Source organism: Macrobrachium nipponense, chromosome 21 (genome assembly GCF_015104395.2).
Source record: "Macrobrachium nipponense isolate FS-2020 chromosome 21, ASM1510439v2, whole genome shotgun sequence".
Classification (NCBI taxonomy): Eukaryota; Metazoa; Arthropoda; class Malacostraca; order Decapoda; family Palaemonidae; genus Macrobrachium; species Macrobrachium nipponense.
In genome coordinates, this window is record NC_087212.1 from 76,989,801 (window position 1) to 77,009,501 (window position 19,701).

General features: G+C 33.8%; 1 protein-coding gene across 9 annotated transcripts in view; it reads left to right on the forward strand.

Annotated features, from left to right (window-relative positions):
- LOC135198187 (oxidation resistance protein 1-like) overlaps positions 1 to 19,701 on the forward strand; it is a 1,642,352-nt gene that overhangs the window by 850,549 nt on the left and 772,102 nt on the right. For 8 of the 9 annotated variants that reach the window (XM_064225746.1, XM_064225738.1, XM_064225737.1 and 5 more), the window contains one exon: positions 18,076 to 18,147. The exons of the other annotated variant lie outside the window; for it this stretch is intronic. In XM_064225746.1, the coding sequence (XP_064081816.1) occupies positions 18,076 to 18,147 (72 nt within the window). The remainder of the gene's footprint in view (positions 1 to 18,075; positions 18,148 to 19,701) is intronic. 9 annotated transcript variants of the gene reach the window in all.

Below are 19,701 nucleotides of genomic sequence, written 5' to 3' on the forward strand. Positions count from 1 at the left end.
ATATATATCAGTATAAATATATATATATATATATATATTATATAGATATATATATATATCCTCAAAACTACCCCGCCACAGAAAAAAAAATCGATAAATAAACAGGCTCTTTTCTCAATATACCAAGTGTATTGAGGTACTGACATACAATATAAACCTATAAGCACCAAATGTTGATTGAAATGATTATTTTAATATATTTTTACTAAGTGATATTTTGCGTCAGTATAAAGTCAAACAGGTTCGAAGGCTGCTAGCGGAATGCCGCAGGTCGTAGGTTGCCCCTGTATGAGAAATCCTTTAAAGAGTTTCTCAAATTACAGTGTTGTATTCTGGTCTAGTATTCAATAAATTCTGAACTGTAATTTCAAGATTGTTTAAACAGAAAACAGCATTAGAAATACTCCAATCTAAATAATTACGTTACTTAGTTTTAGGAAAATATTTCACTCATCATTCATAAGAAATGATTCAGATTAACTAGAACTTAGATAATCTAGAAAGCAAATAACGAAAAATTCAAGGATGGTCACCAGATGATACTTTTATTACGATCAGACGCTTCGAAAGGGGAATATAAAGACTAACAAGCACCCAAAAGAAGGAACAAAGCCTTAGGCTGTAATTACGAGCTCTGTATTGATTGAGAAGGGGTTTAGAATTTATTCTAGCAATGGGGTCTTTATAATGAATATAGTGTTTCCTTTTGATTATGATTATTAAGAATGTCTGAATGGAAGAAGCAAAAATGTTTTGTGGAGATTTCATTTCAAGGCTCTGATGTAATGCTGCCTTTAAATAAATATGGTATCGTTTTGTGTGAAGAGATGGACTGAATTATTTTTGCTGTTCGTACCTAGAGTCCGAGTCGATGGTGATGATGATGATTTTATATATATATATACATATATATACTATATATATATATATATATATATATATATATATGTGTGTGTGTGTGTGTGTGTGTGTGTGTGTGTGTGATGTGTGTGTGTGTGTGTGTGTGTGTGTGTATGATATATATAATATGCATGAAGTTCAAACATTTAACATAAACTGACTCCTCATAAGGTGCCCCAAATTTTCTACAGCTTCAGTGATTTTTCTCCTAAACTTGGTCGCTGTAATTACCTTAGTAAAATCAGAGCGAGTGCTAAATCTTACACCCTTTGAGAAACATAAAGGAAATCTATTTGCTAACCATTTCATAAACCTAACGACTTATTCAAATGTGCTTAGAGGGTAAATTTAGCAAAATGGAAATAGGATAAAGGCCAAATGCTTACTTCATAAAGAACCTCTTTTTCAGAGTGTTTAACCACGCTTTTTCTGTAAGAAACCGGACTAGAGATTGATAGCTGAATATTTCGGTATGTTAGTGTATTCGTAAGGACAATTTCTTATGAAACTAAATGTTCAGAAATAATTAAATTACTTTACGGACATAACTACGATGCTTAATAAAATTTATTTATTTTCTGATGTGGCAAAGGACGACGACCAGACATATAGTGAGGCTGCAATGTTTAGGTGCAAGGAGCATATGAGAGCTCGAAATACCACATATATCGCAGATCTCAGTGGGTTATTGTACCTGTGTTAATCTTTTTTAATAGTATATTTTTCGTACCATAAAAACGCATACTGTGAAGGAAGTACAGAAACTTATAAAAGCGATTACCTGTTCTTGCATCAGGGTCACAGAAAAACAGTTTAAAGAAAACTTGCAAAAATGTTTTTGAAGAGAGATGAGGATGGTAAACAAATAAAACTGCGCCAGCTTTTATTTCATAATTGAAAACCATGTGTAACTTGTTGATGTGTTGTTGCGCCCAAGGAACACAGCCGCCATAGTGACAGCGATGAAAAGCGATAAGGTTGTGGGATAAAAAGAAAGGAAATGGGCGACTCTAAAGACAGGGCAATTCCTCCCCTCTTTACAGGAAGGTGTTGCACGTTCATTGAACAGCGACTCCTAAACATGACAGGTACAAGATGGGCCTTCTCACACTTGCATATCGGAGGGACGGGAGGCGCTCTTGGATACTAAAGCAAAATGCAAAATGTAATTTTATGCAAGCGTTTTGCATGCCAACATAAAATTTAATTGTAATCAAGAAGTTTTTCTCATAAGTATTACTCAGTCGTCATTTTCTAATTACTTTCATAACATATATTTTTGCTTGATTAAAGCAAAATACAACCAAAATCACACAGAATTTCTATTTTGACATGATATAGTGAGAAAGCTCAGTACACGTCCATTGGCAGTTTTATGGTCTCTGACAGGATATTTTATCGCCAGCGCTGTTGTCTTGTAGATGGTTTCACATGCCCAAGAGTCCGAAGTGAAATCCAACTTACCAAAATACCAAGATTTATGTTCTTTTAGCCTAAAAGGTTCTGGGGATATAAAAGGAACACTGCAGATTTGCCTCTACACAAATATAATGGATAAGCATCTAAACATAAGTACTATTATGACGTAATAAATGTCTAGCGACTACTGCTTTAGTTGTAACTCTTTGTTGTAGTTTCAGCTTTTATTACTCATTTGTATTTGTTTACGTTTAACATTTTTACTTCATTTAGTACCATTCTATATTTTTTAGTCATAAAAACTGGCCTCTGCAGATGTTAGCTACTTGAACTATTGGAGGAACTACTAGAGCGAGAAAAGATGTCTTACATTCAAATCTGGGATCTTGCAAGTGTGCAAGGCTTGACCTCCCCCGACCTTGTGTCGATTAGGTTCAATCAATTAGCAGTTACATAATTCACCTGATAGGACTCCACACCAAGGACTCAACAACCCTGCTTAACGTATTCCTTCTCTTCTGGTACAGATTATTAGTATCATAAACAATTTATTGTACGATTGTTATTTTCCATTCAGTAATAGTAATTATCTCCCATTCATTAATATTGATTACGTTCAAGCTAACGTGTACAAGAAGCCCAACCAAGGACTACAGTGAGACCACTGGGGTTTCACACTTTAGTAAATACATAAATAATAACACTAGTAGTAATTGATTTGTACATGAAAATAACAGAGTAGAGGAATGGAAAAACTGAAGACGTATATATATATATACATATATACATACTATACATATATATATATATATATATATATATATATATATATATATATATAATTGTTAAGGTACGGGTGTTCAGAATCAAGTGGTACTTAGTTTTCCTATCCCTGTGGGCAAAAGCACTTAAGTGTCAAATTACATTATTATTATTATTCAGAAGAAGAAAGCTGTTCATAGGGAACAATCTCACAGAGCTCATTAACAGACGGTAATACGAGTAGGAAATAAAAGACAGTAGAGATATTAGTAGATGAAAAGATAAAAATTTTGTTAAATGATAGAATACAAGGGGGATTGTTCGAAAGTATTAATGCATTTCACAAAGGGACTGACGTTATTCGACTGTGTAGAATTGCAGCTGGATGTACTAATCTATATGTATTCAAGATAGATAGTTCAATAGCAATTGCTCTCAGGGACTTATCTATTTTATGCTTCCACTTTTTCATCTTTTGTTTCACAAACCGGGCATCACAGGCTCACAGATACAGCTTACAATTTTTGAAATGAGATTGATCTTTATGGTAGTACCTTTTCTATGATATAGGACACTCATCTTATTTCCTGTCTTATTTCCGTCGATCAAGTGTGGAACGGTTATCATAGTAATGGGAAGCTTAGCATTTTCTTCTGCCTATCCAGTAATCATATCCGAATTTATTTTGTTGATGCACGTAAGAAATTATTTAAAATCTTTTCCCAGCCGTGCGTTTGGAGGATAAGCTTATGTTGTCTGGGTTTTATTTGATTGAATGGGACTCAGCATGTTTCATGATCTTTTGACATTCTATATCTTATTATGTGCCATCTTTAATTTCCCTTTCCTCTTTAGTAACCAACCTTTTCCCTCTGCAACATAGTATTATTATTATTATTATTATTATTATTATTATTATTATTATTATTATTATTATTATTATTATTCATAGTTTACGGTATATACTTATGGAATAAGCCAAGAAGCCTTAGGACAAACTTTCTCAATGCAAAGTGTAGGATATGGGAAACTAATAAGGAAGAAATTATTGAATGCAAAAGTTTTTATAACAAATAGATAAAAGGGTAACATTTTATGATAATGTTCCAGACTCGCCTATTGTCTTTATCATGAACATACACAAAACTGCCAAAATTCAATTCTTCTTCTTATACATAATTTGTGAATCATGCCAGTTTAATCAAATGGGAAGGTGATCAAGGAAACAGTAGCTTGAAATAGATCTACGGATGTAAAGCAACGCTTTTCATTCAAGAATCTTGTTTCACTTGCTGTGGGAACATTTTTGTAGTTCTTGCTTGCTGAACATGAGCTAGACAGTTTTAACACACTTGCGTGTGGTATTCGCTTTTGCTAAAATCAGTGCATCCACTGTGATGTTTTGAATTTCATTTATATTTCTGATATTTTCCCGTAAGTTTTAAATGTCATTTACATGTATTCAAAGTGGCAACCAAAAGGTACCTAACGAACACGAAGACTTTTCACCTTCTTCATCTTATGTTCATTGTCAATCTTAAGTTTTTACTGAGAGGTTTTGAAAGTAAGTTTCTTACGCTTGTATTTTGATTTAAATTCACAAGAGACAAATTATTACCGTATTTTCTAAAGTGTAAGTTCTATAAGGGGTCTGAGATATCCTTATCAGAACCAAGAATGGTTTAACGTGTCTGGGAGATGTCGTGGGGTCCAGGGGTAGAAGAGACTCAAAAATAAACAATTATGTGAAATTCTAAGGAAGGTACCACAAGCCAGTGACACCAGTCAGAGCAGACTCCAAATGTCTATTCCCTACTTGCCCCAGAAGGGGTGGCACCAGCATGATTACTGTGGCTCAAGTGTAGGCTGAGTTTGCTAGGCGAGACCAAGAGCAGCGGTACAATCAACCCCACTATATACACCTTGGTGGGCAAACCGGACAGAATGCCTAGAGTTCTATTCCAGAAACCAGCCGCCCCTGGATTCCGTGAGCTAGTTTTAAGACAGTTCTGCGCTTGATATATCTATTATATGACCAGCGTATTGATATCTTTCAAGTCCAAGCATAACCGGGTAGTTGACTAGACCAATCCCGGCTAAGATATCCTTTTTCGATAAACAAGAGAGTAAAAAGAGGAAGTTAGAGAAACTGGATAGCAAGATGAAGAGAAGCTTCGGACGGCGTTGACAGTTATTATGACTAATAATGAGGTAGTGTTGCCTTAGACATCAAATTGTATTTGGATGTATTTCTTTACACGAGTTTCGTCTCTTGGTTTTGCAGTGATTTGGAGAATTTAGTGATCTGCCTTTCTTTATCATTAGAGCCATCTTGCTTCTAAAATGAAATTCCAATTTCTAAAAAATCCAGTTATTGTTGACTGAGATATTGTCCGGTGCTTCAGTTTGTATTTTTCATTATTTTTCTTTTGCTGACCACAAATCAACTGGGTATCCGCTGTAGTTTGATCAGCGTATGAACGTTGTGCAGAATAGTTTATGAAACTATTTGGTGCTATAAATATACATACCATTTTTCAGCAAAAAATACATAAATAGTATACACGCATTTTATACGTGTCCAACAAGTAATTCAAGAGAAGAGGACAAAACCGAAACAATTTGGCTTAGAATTTTCCAGTAGTTGATTGCTTAGTGTTCTTTCTTACAATGTCCTTGATATGGATTTTGAATTGGTAATTACTCAGCGAAATGTTGCTCATTTTGTTCTTAGAATTTCTTCAGTCGTGTTTCCTAGCTTGCAAAAGAAAGTTCTCATCTTCTCAAAAGTGAAAAGGCGATTCAAAATTCTCATCACGGTAGATTCGCCAGTGTTCCATTGAATCCACTGGAGAGACCGGAGGAAATCTTCGAAACGTTAAGGATATCATTAGGGTGAGAGGCTGGTCAGTCGGTCATTAGAAAAGGACGTAGGCTAGATTTTGAATCCTTATTTCGAGATTGATAGTGGGAGGATGATTAGGTGGAGCGGTTCATCAACTTCTTTTAAAGTAAGCTTTTCTATTTAAATCTTATGTCATTCTTATTGTATCGTTCGCTTTTTATTATGGTCGGGTTTTTCACATTTTTGTTCTTTTATATTTGACGGTAAATTAATTTGGGCAAGCAAAATTATCACGAAGATTGAAGAAAAGTAGGTGAAGTGTGCTCACTCAGAGGTTATCTGTGATAACAGAAGATCATACAAACAAAAAGCAACACAAACACACGAGAGAGAAAAAAAAGCCTTAAATTTCAAACTCTTCCGTTGTCATACTCCTCCAACATCAGAGAGAAGAAGAAACGTACTCCCGAGTATCGTATACGTACAAGGGTTGAAAAACTCATTTGAAAAATAGCTGGGCACTGTAGGTTGCACATGGCAGGCTTCCATCATGGCATGCCCTCGTGGGACAGCTGACTCAGCAGTTTCTAGTTATTATCAGTCAGAATGTCCTACAGTCGTGAGATCAGCCCGCAAAATTCAAGAGAACCATTCCCTGCTAAATACACTAAACTTCACAAAGCAACATGCCATTATATTCCCTGCCAAGTCCATATGCACTGGTAAACATCAACTCCAGTATACCGGCCTGTATGGTTTCATTAAGAGACAACCTTAATTGAAAATATTAGTTATTTAGAATTTCGTTAATTCACAGACTTCATTGCACTTTGGGAGTCAGTAAAATCTAAAATTTGCTTATATTAATTTTACTTAAAATGTCATGATATTTTGCAGTATAAATTTAATTTCTGCTCTACTCATGATTTAAGAATATAGACACAAGGTAAAAGATTTGAATTATGCTAATAGAGTTTGTCTTGTCCTTAACTATAATAGCAAGGCATTCAAAGACAGAGTAGTGTTCATGTACCCTCGTTGACATATAAAAGGTTTAACTATTAAGAAAAGATAATCTGGAAATGATGTCATTGCAGTATACTAGTTTGTTTTCCTGTTATCAGGAATGCGTTGCGTGTCCCGCTGGACTCCTGTGATTGCGCTTCTGTCATGATGGCATCTGTTCGTTCATCTCATTCAGTTATTTGCAAAGCCTGTGCTGATGTAATAGAGAAAGGTAGATTACACTTCTTATCTTGCCGCCTGTGCCATTTCCGGATCATTGCCATTGCATTTCGGTTCAACTTTATTTTCATTCTGTTTCTGATGAGTTTTTTTAATTCATGTGCTCGATTAATACTTTTACAGGAAATGAAATCTTTCATTATGTTGTTTATTTTGTTGTTTTGATTTGGAAGAGGAGTTCACATGAAAAGAATTCACCCCACCACCATTATCAAATTCTGGTAAAACTGAGATATTTATCCGGAGATATGAAAGCCAGAGGGCTGTGGTCCAATAACAATAAAGCAATAAAGAACGCGCCATGAGGTAATACTCTTGCCTGGTGTATTTGATGCAACACATTTCTGACAATATCTCGTAAGAAGAAGAGGAAATGGGTATATGGACTATTGGCTTTATATATATATATATATATATATATATATATATATATATAGATATGTATGTATATACGTATATATATATATATATATATATATATATATATATATATATATATATATATATATATATAATGTGTGTGTGTGTGTGTGTCCTTCACATTGTAATGAGACGAAGAAACTTAAATATAAGTTGAACAAGTAATTGGAAAAACTGTTTATACTTAAGCACTTGAATTTTTAATATATACTATATATATATATATATATATATATATAAAATATGTATGTAGATTATATATAATTATACATATATATATATATATATATATATATATATATATTTAGGTATACGTAGTGAAGAAAAGGCCAGTTTTACAAGACATTTGTTGAAGCTGTAAGAAATCATTAAATCACATCATGAAATTCACATAGATTCTGAACTAGTCACAATAATAGTTGTCTCCCGGTACCAGCATAACGAAAGCTTCTAAGGGTTTTTAGGACGACGTATGTTATAATTTGAAACTAAAAACATTATGACTAAGGAATCCTTCAAGTCAACTCTCTTCCTAGGATACAACAAGGAATTATTTAGGAATCATTATGAATTTTCTCTTGAGAATTACTTCATGAATTGTGACAACAACTTAAACTTATAATCTACAAACCAAACGTCGGTTGTGCAAGAACATGAAGTTAGGAAGAAAAGTGCGTGTATAAAGTTTTATAAAAATAGTTACGTGTAAAAGTTCTTCTCAAATGCTGTATTAAAATTTTCCTGGGAAACACACAATGAAGATGAATATGAATTAGATTTTGAGTATGGTGGCGTAGTGGACACTTTTGGGGTTATAGATGAAGAAAGGCTGACATAATTCTTCGGGAATGTTTTGATAACCGATTGCTGGAGTTCTAGCTCAATTCTTTTGATTAAAGCAATCATGGTTTTGGATTGGACGAATAACTAGAATTATTTACTAAGAGAGCGATATAGACTTACAGTGGTTTATGTATGTTTGCTTATCTGATTAGATGTATACTAGATACCGTGGTCTGTTTGAAGAATTATTTCAGTGTCACCTTTTACCTGCAGTAACGCTTATTCTTCACAACTTAAATTTAAATGTTTTTCTGGCTGCTGTTTCTTGCCTTGCATATTTCAAGTGTCAATGAGTGATAACAAAAATAAATAAAAATTTTAAATATAGTTAAAATTTTGAAGACAATACTAAATGATTCATTCTTAAGAAGAAAATGAAGGCACTTACATTCATTTGACGAAAATCATCCCGAAATTTCATGTGTTGGCTGTGGAAGCGAGTTCTTTTTCGCTCTGGAAATTGAAAATTCGTCGCACAAACCATCATCATGATGGTATGGATTCGTTGCGATGGTAATCTCTCTCTCTCTCTCTCTCTCTCTCTCTCTCTCTCTCTCTCTCTCTCTCTCTATATATATATATATATATATATATATATATATATATATATATATATATATATATATTATATATATATATATATATATATATATATATATATATATACACATATACTACATATATATACATACATACATATATCTATATATATATATATATGTGTGTGTGTGTGTGTGTGTATTATATATATATATATATATATATATATATATATATATATGTATATATATATATATCATTCGAGCTACAAATGTCCTGCAATATCTAATTCGCTCTACCTCCGAATTGATATATTTTCATATATGTACCGAAGGGAACTTTTTTTAGTTGATAATAATTTCGTCCCTCATGGTATCGAACCACTGTCCAGTGGACGGGAACGAAATCAGGAACGGCCAGTGATGTTATCAAGTCGGCCGACAGAGAGGCTAATAATTTTATATCGATTCTGACCATTACAAATCACCGTCGAACTCGGTGTTTTTCGTAATTAGAATCGATATGAAACTCCCACAACAATATTAGCCAATTCGAACGTTTTGACCCACATATATATACATACTATATATATATATATATATATATATATATATATATTATATATATATATATATATATATATATATATATATATATATATTAGTCTCAGTATTGGGAGGCTACTTGGAAATCTTAGCTGAATGATAAATAATATTGCCAAGACCAGGAAGAACATTCTTTATTAAATAAACGAGCATTTGGGGTGTGAAACCTCATCGTCAAGCTGAAAAATTGACAAGGATAAGAAATCACAGAAATTACGATAAAATTATATGTCTAGCTAAAATCTTCAGTAAAAATGCTAACAAGACATAAAACGAACAGCAAATACAAACTAAAAAATGAATCACATAATTACGAGAAACAACTTAAACAATGTAAACAAACTTTTACACCCATAGTAAAATGGCTAACGACCCACTTGTGTACTTACTATGAAATTGAACAACTCGTCCGGTGTTCAACTAGCTATCGTGTGATTTCATGGTAGGTACACAAGTGGGTCGTTAGCCATTTTACTTTGGGTGTGGTGGTTTGTTTACATTTCACCTTATTTTTATGTTTAGCGTTTGTTTAATTTTTGTTCCCTTAATTTTATGATTAATTTTTAGTTTGTATTTGCTTTTCGTTTATGTTTTGTTAACATTTTTTCACTGAAGATTTTAGTAAGACAATTCATTTGATTGTAATTTCAGTGATTTCTCATCCTTGTCATTTTTTCAGCCTGATGATGAAGTTTTTCACCTCGAAAGTTACTTTAATAAAGAACGTTCTTCCTGGTCTTGGCAATAATATTTATCATTCAGCTATATATATATATATATATATATATATATATATATATATATATATATATATATATATATAATATATATATATATATATATATATATATCTATATATATATATATGTTATGTATGTATGTATGTATGTATGTGTGTGTGTGTTGTGTGACCAAATGTGAACGTATTTCACAGAAATAAATTTATGACTCGCAACAGGACCAAACCCAAGTCTTTCAAATGCGAGGCCAGGTGTTACCAATTCACCTACACAAGTCATAAAAGAGGTTGGAACTTAGTAGTCCGTACCTGAGGTTACCCAAATTACTAACCCAGCAGCGAGTCAATTGGTAGCATTTCATTGGAGTTACCCCTTCACTGTGAATATGAATATGACTGAAATAATGAACACACGAGAATATGTTTCACAGAGATAAATTTCTGACTCACGTCGGGACCAAACCCAACTGCTTTCAAGACTCGTGCAGGTGAACTGGTGACACACTGGTATATATATATATATATATATATATATATAATATATATATATATATATATATATATATACACCAAGCGTTTCTGTGTTTATTTATGACTCATCTAAGCACAAGTGAGAGTTTAGAAAAATGATAAAAGATAAACAAATAGAAGAACCTGCTGGTGGTTAATTGTAGAAGAATAATAAACAAAGAGATCACTGGGATAGTCTGGTTATCTGGTCACAAACTGGAACTACGTATTTAACGATAAGAACAAAGGAAAGGGTGACCATACAATTGATCAAACGTGTATAAACCTAAATTTTCATCCTTTTTTCTGTATTTATCAACAAATATTTTAATTGTAAAAACGCCTAGGTTAAACAGACCAAGACACAAAGTTTAGAACACTATCTGCGTTTGACTAAATGAAACAAGATTTTGTACCTTTCTTTACCCTAGTTATTAGAATGATTTGGATCTCTCATGTGTAGAAAAAAGGCATTCGATACTTGGCCAGTTCTTACAGAATTGATGCTGCTTGATTTGCTGTGCAAGGGATTTTCCAGTTTGTGAATAATATTTTTTATCACAATTTTTGTATTTTCAGTGAATTTCGAATATATGCAGCTGCAAACATCACTAGGGAAATTTCATTTTACCAAACCCTTAGCATTAAAGTTACTCAGAACACATTTATGTTGACGAGGGTTTGTAAAGAAGATTATTCCCTTCATGGTGTTACTGGCTCCATATACGAAATTCCCAGCAAAAAAAAAGGGACAAACTGGAAAAGCATTTGCACAATAAATCAAATAGCATCATTATTCTCTAAGAATTGACCAAATATCGAATGCATTATATCTACACATGAGGGAATCAAATCATCCTATTAACTGGAATGAAGCAAAATACATAGTTCTGAAGATTGTAGTAGTTGAATTAAGAGTTTTGCATTCTAATCTTTACAGATCTCTAATACTGGAAATCCGAGTATGATTTGATTAGAATATTTATTCTAATCAAATCATACTCGGTCATCTGATATACATACAAATAACTGTATAGGCAGTCTTTTTTAACCCCAGAAAAACCTGGAATGTTGTTTTATATTAAGCAAAGAGTTTTGCGCAAAATAATCACTAGTTTTAATTTGTGTACATATGAGACACTGGAAAGTGAAAAAATTTCATTAAAAAAACTTTATTCCCTTGTTGAACGATCGGTACTATTTTCATATAAATGAATTATATTTTCTTTTAACCCGATAAATGAAATGTTGGTTTATGTTGATCAATCAGTCATATATTTACATACAGATAAAAATTGTATGTATTCTCTTGTAACGCGAACACACACACAGATATATGAGTATTTTTGTATGTATGTATTAGTATATTTTATTGACGTTTTAAGAACACCAAACCCAACACGTGCCATCTTTTTTTAAGACCCCCTTTTGTTATTTATTTCCTCTGTGATATAGCTTAGTAGTCCTGTTGTTCTGCGATACCAATATTAGTAATATAATGGACGTGATTATCATCAACAGTTGAATCAAATATGTGCCTTTGTAATCAATACAGTATTTTGTGTCTTCCATTGTTATTTGAATTGATATTATTAAAGACACCTTTGCCATGTAGAAGATTAATGCTTTTCTGATTTCAAAACTGAAATCATCGGTGCACTATGTTCCACAATGATATGCTGTCAATAAAAAAACCTGTTAACAGAGAGGAAGCACAAAATCATGTATAAATGAAATTCAGTATGTTTTGCTTACATGTGAGATTCTCACTTGAAGAATTCCGTGCTCATTTTTACCATTATAAGATGCACATCATACTGTTATGAAGACAATACACAGAAAAATGTCAGGGCACACTAAATGCTTATTTAACTTCAGCGACAATATATATATATATATATATATATATATATATATATATATATATACACATACATACACATACATACATACATACATACATACATACATACATGTATAACTGAATCACGAAAGTTTGAAACGTGATAAATCCATGAATAATGGTATAAGCCACGGCGTTCAACGTCCTTTACTTAGCAGATGAACTAAGTAAAGGACGTTGAACGTCGAAAGATCTTGCGGAAACTCCGTTGTTTATTTTCCCTCGTGCTTATACCTTTACATACATACATACATGCGAAGTTATAGTCCAGGGAAAAGAAAAGCTGAAAATCCTTTTAGCTCAACAGTGTCAGCCTCCATTGGCCCTTATCGAGAGCTGTTTATTAACTAACGCACAAAGTTTCTAGTCCACTCAAAATAAAAAACAAGAGACAGAGAAATGAAAATATCGAACTGCTTATTTTTATATGTGTTTTTCCTATATTTTACTTTGAGTGCACAATAAACTATGTGCGTTAGTTAATAAATAGCTATCGATAAAGGCTGATGGAGGCCGACACTGTGAACTATAACCTCATATATCTATCTTCGTGAAAAAGGAAGACTAAAACCTCATATATGCATACATACATCCCCCTTGTCGGATAGCGGCGTCAGTGCACCTCATGCGGTGCACTGTAAGCATTACTTTATGTTCTTTGCAACTCCTTTCATTTATTTTAATGTACCTCTTATCATATTCTCTGTCTCCCATCTATATATATATATATATATATATATATATATATTGACTGGTAACAAAAATGTTCTGTTACAACAGAATTCCATCTAATAAAAGAGCCCATAAAACACCCAAATATAGAGAGAAAAGTACTATATTTCAGAGACTGCTGTCTCCCTCTTCATCTACCTGAATGAGGGAGACAGAAGTCTCTGAAATATAGTACTTTTCTCTCTATATTTTGGTGTTTTATGGGCTCCTTTTATTAGGTATATATATATATATATATATATATATCTCTATATATATATATATATATATATATAGATATATATATATATATATATATATATATATATATATATATATACCTAATAAAAGGAGCCCATAAAAACACCAAAATATAGAGAGAAAAGTACTATATTTCAGAGACTTCTGTCTCCCTCTTCATCTACCTGAAGAGGGAGACAGAAGTCTGAAATATAGTACTTTTCTCTCTATATTTTGTGTTTTATGGGCTCCTTTTATTAGGTATATATATATATATATATATATATATATATATATATATATATATATATATAAATATATATCTCAACGGCGTTACAGGAGAAAAACCTCGCAGTTGTACTATGAATCAACTGTTTAACCGAGATATGATTCCACTACACTTAAAAAAATTGAAAAGCATTATGAAAGAATGTCGTAATACAGTATTAATCTATCATGATTTTGCGTCATCTTAAAGAGAATCGATGTAAGCGACACTCAAGCATGAACTGTAGATATATATATATATATATATATAATATATATACTATATATATATATATATATATATATATATATATATATATAATTTTCGTTAAAAGCAATTGCTTTAGTGGCATCAATAAGTTTCTTGCAGGTATCTTCATACCGACGAAGTTTTTTTCCGATTCTCGTTCGTCAATTTCTGGTGAAATATACGCAGACTTCCTTCTTCCATTTATTGAATTTTGTCACGACAGCTGTTTCGCCTTATGGCATTATCAAGCGACTACTGACTTACAATCTGACCTTTCGGCCTATTTATCTCATCGTGTGGGAGGTATGACCTCGAGGTATGGGTACTGGTTAGTCTAGGGATTAACAGCTTAAGGGCGTTGTTTTAGTTACAAAGATATAAGGACTATGTACTGCGACAATAAGAGTGAAAGTTTAAACAGTGGTTAAATAAATATTCAAGATACAATGCCATGTGCTAGAGTTTCCTTAAATGTATGTTTTAAAATTTAATATGTTACATGTTGGTTTTAGATAAAAATTACAAAATTACATACAGGAATGAAAATGAATATAGAAATCTAAATATGGGAGTACAAATATATGTATATATTTTATAGCATGCATAAAGGTACAAGAGATAATTTCTGTTTATACATAAATGTGTATGATTTAAATTTGAGTGTGTGTGTGTATGTATGTCCAAAATGGTCTACGTTGGTTAACGGTTGCTGATTCGTGTTGGCGGGGTCTCAGCGACCTGAGTAAGGATGTTACTTGACTTTCGCTGCGCCAAAATACGCTGTCTTCTCATGCCTTCCAAGGGGCGCGATGTTCTCGTGGACATTGGGGCGCGCTGTCTGGTCCCCGTTGGCCCGGGCACTCCCTCTCCTGCTGGAGGGGAGCATATGGTCCGATTCTTGTTGGACGTTCAAGGTCGGCTTCTGAATAGCGATGCTCACTGCTTCCGTTATTAAGAGGCGACCGCAGTTGCCCTCTCTGTGCACGGACCCGGGTGCCCTCTATGAGCTCCCGTAGAGATGGCATTCCCGTCGTGAACATCTATGTAATGTTGATGGATGGCCCCCCGATTTCCACGAGCCAGCAGACGTCTCCGAAGGGTCGTTGTAGTGTGCCCGATGTAGTTTTGGCTGTGAGGTTTACACACCTCCTCTGGACAAGTAAATTTGTAAACTACATTCGTGCACATCTCCTTCGGTCCCCCGGAGCGGTGCTGTTCCCCATTATTAAGGCTGCTACAAGGTTGGGCTTACTATATATCCTGAGGCTTATTTTATGGTAAGGGGCTTTTGGGGTTACGCCTCTGTTTATTATCCCGCGTAGTGTGCAGCAATCCTCCTTGTATGCAGACCCATAATGTACACGATGGTAAATAATCAAGTTTTCCTCGTTTTTTCGCCATGGTGTTGGGTTGGTAAAATTCGTCCATTTTCTTTTTTTATTGCTGCTTCGATAATTTGATCTGCATACCCGTTGTTTGTCAGCAGTTGGCGAATTCGGTCGAGTTCGTTATGTATATCTTTCCATGATGAGCTCCGTGTGTGAAGGTTCTGTTGACATACGCACTCACGACAGACTTTTATATGCGTCCGGGCACTCCCCGCGTGCGTTCAAGCAACGCCCAGCGTTCGTTGCTTCGTATAAACGGTCGTCTTAAACTGTCCTTCTTGTTGTTTTACCAGGACATCAAGAAATGGCAAAGTCTTCTGCTGGCTGTGCTCTGTGGTGAAGTTGAGCACTGAGTTTCTTTTCAGAGCATCTGCTAGTTTTTTGGTATCTTCAGGCTCTTTTATTGTGACGAATATATCGTCGATGTACCGCCCATAAATCCTAGGTTTTAGATGTTCTCTAAAGGTCCTTTCTTCGACGGTGGCCATGTACATAATTTGCAAAGAGGAACACCCTAGTGGGGATCCCATGGCGACTCCGTCTACTTGTCGAAATAATTCCCCCCTGATGAGAGAGGAAAGGGCTTCTGTAGTGCTAGCTTTCAGCATCTCTCGGAGGACATCTTCGGAAATGGGCAGCAGGTTCTTCTCGGACCTGTATACACGATCAAGAATGATGTCGATCGTTTCTTCGACGGGAACGTTCGTAACAAACTCTCAACGTCGAGTGAGGCAATGTCGTCTTCTGGTCCTTTTTCCTGTAGGAGATCAATAAACTCCACGCTGATTTCAGTGAAACTTATTGATGCCACTAAAGCAATTGCTTTTAACGAAAATTGTATTAGAGAAAAACTATGCCCTAAAAGTATATATATATATATATATATATATATATATATATATATATATATATATATATATATATATATCAATTCAAGCTACAAATGTCCTTTAATATCTATTCACTTTACCTCCCAAATGATATGTTTTCAAATTATTATCAACTACAAAAAAAAAAAAAAAAAAAAATTCCCCTTCGGTACATATATGAAAATATATCATTTGGAGGTAAAGTGAATTTAGATATTAAAGGACATTTGTAGCTTGAATTGATATATATAAATGGATCACGGTTTCGATGTGATATTATTCATATATATATATATATATATATATATATATATATATATATATATATTATATATATATATGAAAGGATTTAAATCATTACAGCAAACTGTATATTTCATATATATATATATATATATATATATATATATATGAAAAATACATTTTGCTGTAATGATTTAAATCCTTTCATGCTTGAGTGTCAGTTACATAATTTCTTTTAAGATGTCGCAAAACCAAGATAGATTAATACTTGAATGTATTAACACATTCTTTCATAATGCTTTTCAATTTTTTTTAAGTGTAGTGGAATCATATCTCGGTTTTCTGTGTTGAAATTGATATCCAGTAGTTAGGGGAGTACGCAGTGTGTTTAAATTAAATTCGATGAAGACTGTATTGCACAGTGTGTGCGGAAGGGATTCCTGGTTTATCATAAGCAGTTAGAAAGTAATGTTATTTCTGCATTGCTGCTTGTAGATTCTCGTTGGACTTTGCCATTATTTTTGGACATCATTTGATGACTGTTTGATTTGAACTTGAATGTTTTGTGCACTTAATTGTTAAGAACCATTCTAGGCCGTTGTGTCTCCTGCTCCCATTTTGAACTTTTATCCAGAGTTAGGAAGGAGTTGGTTTGGTAGCTGAGAGTCAAAATGGCCGCTACTGAAGCGTTGTTTGATAGCTACAATGTAATATCAAGTCTTTAAAAGCATCAGCTTTTAATTTCATTTTCACTCTCTAAAATGTCTACTGTGAAAGCTCTATGTATTATTACGATGATCACTGAAATAGACTGCTTTGTTATTACTATAACTCTTAATTCCATACATTTTTATTATTTAATTGCTAGACTGTAATATGCTATATACATATCACGTAGATTCGGTGACATTGGACATTAATAATACACTAACGGTAGTCGCAAACACTTTTGTTTTATGCAGTAATTCCGATTCAGTTTTTGATAAGAAATAACATTTTCTGCGTAAGCACTGACATAGTTATGTCTATAATTTGCACGTCATTTTTGTTCACACACATACACACATATGTGTGTTGCATGCATACACAGGTATTTGCCATAGAAGGAAAGGATAAGAATAATTTTCAAAAACCAGTCATGGCCTTTTGTTTTGAGCCTCAGACAAGACGTAGATTATGTTATTCGAGAAAAAGGGGAGCACCTAAAACTGGCTCCTCCATCCCACAAAGTCGGGATTTTGTAGTATTTATTTGCTAGAGAAAACCAAATCTTAATACGATAAGAAGCTTTAATTCTCTGGTGATATTCCAGGTAAGTGTCATTTGTGTTCAAGTTGAATCATTGCTCACTTCAAATGTTTTTCTTTAATCGCCAGAGGTCGTCGTCTCTCGCACGACGTTGGTGCTGCGGGGAGGCATGTGACTGAAACTGTGGTTCCATGGCTCCGGTAAGAAGAAGAGAGGGGTAACCCTACCAAACTGGTGCCTGCAATTCAATGTCTGTTCTGTTCTCCTTTTCTCTCGATGTTTTCGTTTACCCTGCCGTCGCATACCGTTCCCTTTCCCAAGGAGTTAAAAAAAAAAAAGTACTCCATGTTCTCTACCCTCTCGTTTCTCGCCTTTTCTTCCCTTTCCGGTTTCAGCTACTGCCGCGTCCGTTTTCCTTGTGTTTTCGTGTCTTTCTGCCTTTCTCTTCGACTGCTCTCTGAGAGAGTTGGGAAGACCCGTTGTGATGCTGCTTTTACCACTGTGACTTCCAGCACTCTTTCCCACCTGTTTATCTGTACACAGCACCCGATGTCGTACCAAATGAAATTAGTTGTTATATTTAAAAGATATGTTCACACCAACTTCGGTTCCAGAGATATGCTCATGATTTTGAATGCTTTGAAGTTTTGCAATGTTCCTGTCAACAAATGACCTGAATACTGCGGCCTTCGACAAGACATGTTTTCATGTATAAATAACAATTGCTTTTCTGAAACAGTTAGTGTGAACAGTCTTTTGTAGATGATGATTGTGAAATATTCATTCATTGCCTGAGCTTTTACCTGTTGCCCTTTAGATTAAGGAACCCTACTAAAATACCCTCATTACAGCTCCTATTAACCTGTCTAAAATGTCTTTTCTCCTCCAGCGAAAACATGCTTGTATTGCAATATATAATTAGTTTAGTAAAATGTAAATCTTATATTTAATAAGGATAATTTTTTATGCAACTGTAGATACTTGTAAGGTAATTATAGCAGTAAAGACAGTTTTATTGTTAAAAATTACAAATGTATAGACTAGAGCAGTGAGGAAACAAATTTGGATTTGCATAATTTAGAACCTCATTTTAAATAATAACCTTTCTCAGATTTTCCGTCACCTGGAAGCTGGAATATGGAGGCGAGAATTTGAAAGATGCTCTATTCGTTTTCTTCTCACGCAGCGATGGAGCTGTGGAACGACAAATCTTGCATATCACCCTCATCAGTCTTTATTTTTTGCAGCATTTCTTCAAGTTCCATTTCTAGATATTGGAACTAAGCTGGACACTTCTCTTCTCTTTACAGATGTTTTTAGATACTTAACCTCATTATGTCCTTACATGAACAATTTACATGTATTACACACACACACACACACAAATGTGTGTATGTATATATATATATATATATATATATATATATATATATATATATATATATATATATAATTTATTTGATTTATGGTTGTGGGAGCTGATGGAGATGTGACGCTGAAGGGAAGAACGAATGCCCTCTGAGTAAGAGGAGAGAGATGTGATGTACATCCACAGCAAAATGGAGAGGTATGGAATGTGGAAATGTTAGAAGAGTAAAGCTTATAGACTTCACACTGAAGATATTGAGAAAGAGCGATCGAAAACAGCTTGCGCAAAAATGTTGACATCCACGAAATTTTGTTTTGGATTTATGCCAGAGAAAAGCACAGTAGATCCCCTTGCAATTGCAAGAATGGTGCGTAAAAGTTTTTGT